At 51.9% G+C, this 3727-nt stretch overlaps 1 protein-coding gene across 1 annotated transcript in view; it reads right to left on the bottom strand.

The window, feature by feature from the left end:
* Positions 1 to 2783, bottom strand: part of PLCG2 (phospholipase C gamma 2) — a 155023-nt gene extending 152240 nt beyond the window's left edge. The window contains exon 1 of the mRNA XM_019634773.1: positions 2347 to 2783. Within this exon, the coding sequence (XP_019490318.1) occupies positions 2347 to 2539 (193 nt within the window). The 5' untranslated portion in view covers positions 2540 to 2783. The remainder of the gene's footprint in view (positions 1 to 2346) is intronic.
* Between the last annotated feature and the right edge of the window lie 944 nt (positions 2784 to 3727).

Genomic DNA, 3727 nt, shown 5'->3' with positions numbered 1-3727 from the left:
CTAAGGGCCTGGGGTTGGCATGCACCCCTAAATTAATAAGCCCTCCCTGTAGAACTGTAGCTAAAGCTGATGACCTAAGTCCCACACAGGGCCCTCAACCAAAGAGTGAAGAACTAGCCTGCACCCTTCCCATAAATAAGCCCCAATTCTCAACACAGCCCTGGAGTGCACACTTGGGAGGCCCCAGTGTCCAGGGGAAGAAACTGAGGCTCAGAGAAGTTCTTCAACGTGCCCAGGATCGCACAGCTGGACTTTAAATTCAAATTAAGTTGACTGGCAAGGCCACCTGTTTCCCTTTAGCCACGTCAGCCGCTCACCCCACTATACTCTCTCCGTCTAATTAAAGATTAGGATGCTAAAAGAGCCCCTCCCCGGCCTCAACCGGAATCCAGGCGCCAACCACCACTCCAAATGGGGCACATCTTTGCCTCGAATTCTTCCGCTATGGAGGTAATGACCTCTTTGGGATTCCAAAACATAACCCGGAAAACGCACAGACGTACACACATAATTATGCATACCACTGTGGGGTGAGAGAGGGAATCACGGATCCCCCAACACTCTCCTGGTCTCTCCTGGGTAAGCGCTGCGCCTGCGGTATCGCGCCGCCACCCACCCACCCGCAACCACCTGTGCAATACGGGGAAGTGCTGGTGCCAGCCTGGCTGCGCGGAGTCAGCATAGCCCTGGGCACAGAGGTACCCAGAAACACGGCCCGACCCCACGCAGGACCCCACGGCCACAGGAGCTTTGAACGCCAGCGCTCTCGCGATTCCCCTAACCACAAGCCGCGCCGCTTCCTCCGGGCTCCCATGCAAAGCCCGAGCAGCCCCAGGACACCGACCGGAGAAGTGGCGTCGGCCCCGCCCGAGGAAGTGGAGGGCGGTCAGGCTCGGACCCCCGCCTTCACCGCCTGGGTCCCCAGCACAGCGGACGAGGACCCAGACGGTGCTCCCCGACGGACCCTTGCCCGCGCCAGACGCGCCCTGGCGANAAGGAAAGAAGGAAAGAAGGAAAGAAGGAAAGAAAGAAAGAAAGAAAGAAAGAATTGTTGCTACAGCTACCGTGTTTCCCTGAAAACAAGCCCTAGCCGGAGAAGAAGCCGTAGCATGATTCCTCCAGGATATGCAGGGCACGCACCCCTCACGTGACAGTTTTATGACCTGTTTCAGAGAGGACGCCTTTTCCACAAACTCCTTCAGCTTAAAATATTAAAATCTTGCTACAGCTTATTTGCCAGCTAGGTCTTATTTGTGAGGAAACAGGATAATAGCAAAATACTAGAAACAGCCCAAATGTCCCTCTCTGGGGGTTACACAGTTATACTGCAGCCAGAATGTTATATGGCCATGAAAGAAGGTGGCAGATCAGTGTGCTAGTAAGAAATCACCTCCCAGATAATTATTAAATTTGTTTTTAAAAAAAAAATCAAGGTGCAGAAGTATACATAGTAGGCACCCATTTGTGTAAAAAAGCACCACCCACACACACACACACACACACACACACACACACACACACACACACTCACTCATGACACAAGCACAGAATACTTCCGGAAGACAAAGGAACTTGATAATGAGCTTGCCTGTGGAGCACAGGATGAGGTCTGAGGAAGAGAGACATTGATGTATGATTTTTTTTTTTGGTTTTCCCCCATGTGTGCACTTTAATTTGTTCAATTAAAAAGCAGTCAATAAAAAATGCAAATTAAAACAAGTCTCTGCAACTGAAAATTGCTTAAGTCTCCTTACTCTGTTAAAAAAAAAACAGTCTTAGAAACTTTAGGAACTGAGCCAATTGCCCAATCTAAGGGGGGTGGGGAAGGGAAGATGCCTCCACCCGGACCAGAACTTCATGTGAAAGCTGCAGAACATTCAATGATGTGCTTGCTCTGTCCACATGGAGCTAAAGTAAAGGACTTTTAAAGACTCTGTAGTTAGCAGCAAAATGAAACAGGCATTTGTTTGGCTACCAAGCTATGAGTCTGTGGAAGCTCTGGCGAGTTGGCCCTTAAGAGGGCAGACAGCGTGACCATCAACGGGAACCAGCAATGATCCTGATGCTGCCAGACAGAGCCCACCCCATGCCAGCCCAGGTGAGCTGTCTGAATGTCCCTGCCAAGTTGGGCCTCTGTTACTTCACCAGTAAACTGGCTCAACTGCCCCCACCTGCTCGGAACCCCATCAGAGACCCAGACGAAGTGGCCACGCTTTCACTGCTAGAAGACTCGAAGAAGGTAGGTCAAACCAACAACGGCAGTGACAAGTAAAGGCAGGAAGGTGAGAAGCACAGGCCAGGACTCAGGGAGGACAGGCCACGCTGCCCTGTCCAGCAGGTACTCACAGAAGCCCTCGATTTTGTCAGCCGTCTTACTCCAGGCCACCTGCCGCGTCTCCATGATCACCTGGACGGTCCTCCGCTCCGGGGTGGACTTGCGGAAGCTGAAGACGGTCATCACTGTGCCCAGCTCCAGGGCTCTCTTGATCTGACTCTTCTCATATTCCGGAAGGGCGTCCACGTTGACCATGGTGGGCATTGTCGGCCACTCCAGGGAAAAGAAAGAAGTGAGGAAACAAGGAGGCTGGAAGGGCAGAATACAGGAGTGAATTGGTTTTAGTTAACTGAGAGGGGTTTAGTTAACAGGGCTTGGAGATCAACAGCCAAAACCCTGTCTCATGCCCATCAGGATGAGGGTGAGGAGAAGGTTCTAGTGGCAGCGAATTGCTGACAACTCGGAGCCCACATAGGACACACACAGGTTTAAATGGAAGTGGAGGTGTGGGTGGAGGCCTGTGACCTCAATGACCCAACTGTTAGGCAGGCTTTGAATAAACAAATCACACCGGCCTGGCAGTGACCTCCACCGTCCCCACACACTTTTATGCTGTAGAATATTTGAATAGCCAAAGCGGCCCAGACTGGCTCCCACCGCCAACGCTCAGCCTCTTTTGCTATCATGCCTAGCCATTTCTAAGCACCCCTTTAGTTCCTAGGTGAAGTTGGGAACAGAAGGGGGGTGGGGTGGACTTCAGAATGTGTCTGTGGAGACCTCTGTATGGAAGTGGGGCCAAAAGGACACAAAAAATGTCAGGGCCCATCAGCCCCAAGTTCAAATCCTGGTGTAGGCTCCTGACTGTGTGGTCCTGGGCAGGCTGGGTGACCTGTGAAAGCCTCAGTTTCATCCTTTCTAATGGGAATGTTGGAACACTTAGGAAGCTTGGGATGCAATGTCACCAGCAAAGCACCTGCGTGCTGCTTGGCACCCAGCAGGTGTTCTGAATCTCCATTTAGTCCCATGCACAGCCGACATTTATCAGAGAGGTGATGGGGCCCCAAATATTGGAGCCATCTTCGTCTGGCCTCTCCTACGACCACATCCAATCCACCCGCAAGTGCAGAATCCAACCCGTCTCGCCCCTTCACAGGTTCTTCCTAGGATCTTATACTTGGATTATTCTAAACACCTACTAACCAGTCTCCCAGCTTCTGCCCCAAAGCCCTACAGTCAGCCCTCAGACCAGTAGTGAACAAGAGTGAAATCACGTTACTCCCCTGCTCAACCTGCCATGGCTCCCTGAGCCCCTGCTAATTCTGCCTCCCAAACATCCAAAGACACACTGCCTGCCACTCAAGAGGGGACTTGAACTAAAGGCTGGCTAGCTGCAGACCCTACACCAAGGCACTTAAGCCCCCTGGGCCTTACTTCCACATGTGTATAGGGGGA

Source organism: Hipposideros armiger, unplaced genomic scaffold (assembly GCF_001890085.2).
Source record: "Hipposideros armiger isolate ML-2016 unplaced genomic scaffold, ASM189008v1 scaffold_19, whole genome shotgun sequence".
In the NCBI taxonomy this organism is placed as follows: Eukaryota; Metazoa; Chordata; class Mammalia; order Chiroptera; family Hipposideridae; genus Hipposideros; species Hipposideros armiger.
Note: the sequence above shows the minus strand (reverse complement) of the source record. Positions and strands in the feature narration are given on the sequence as shown.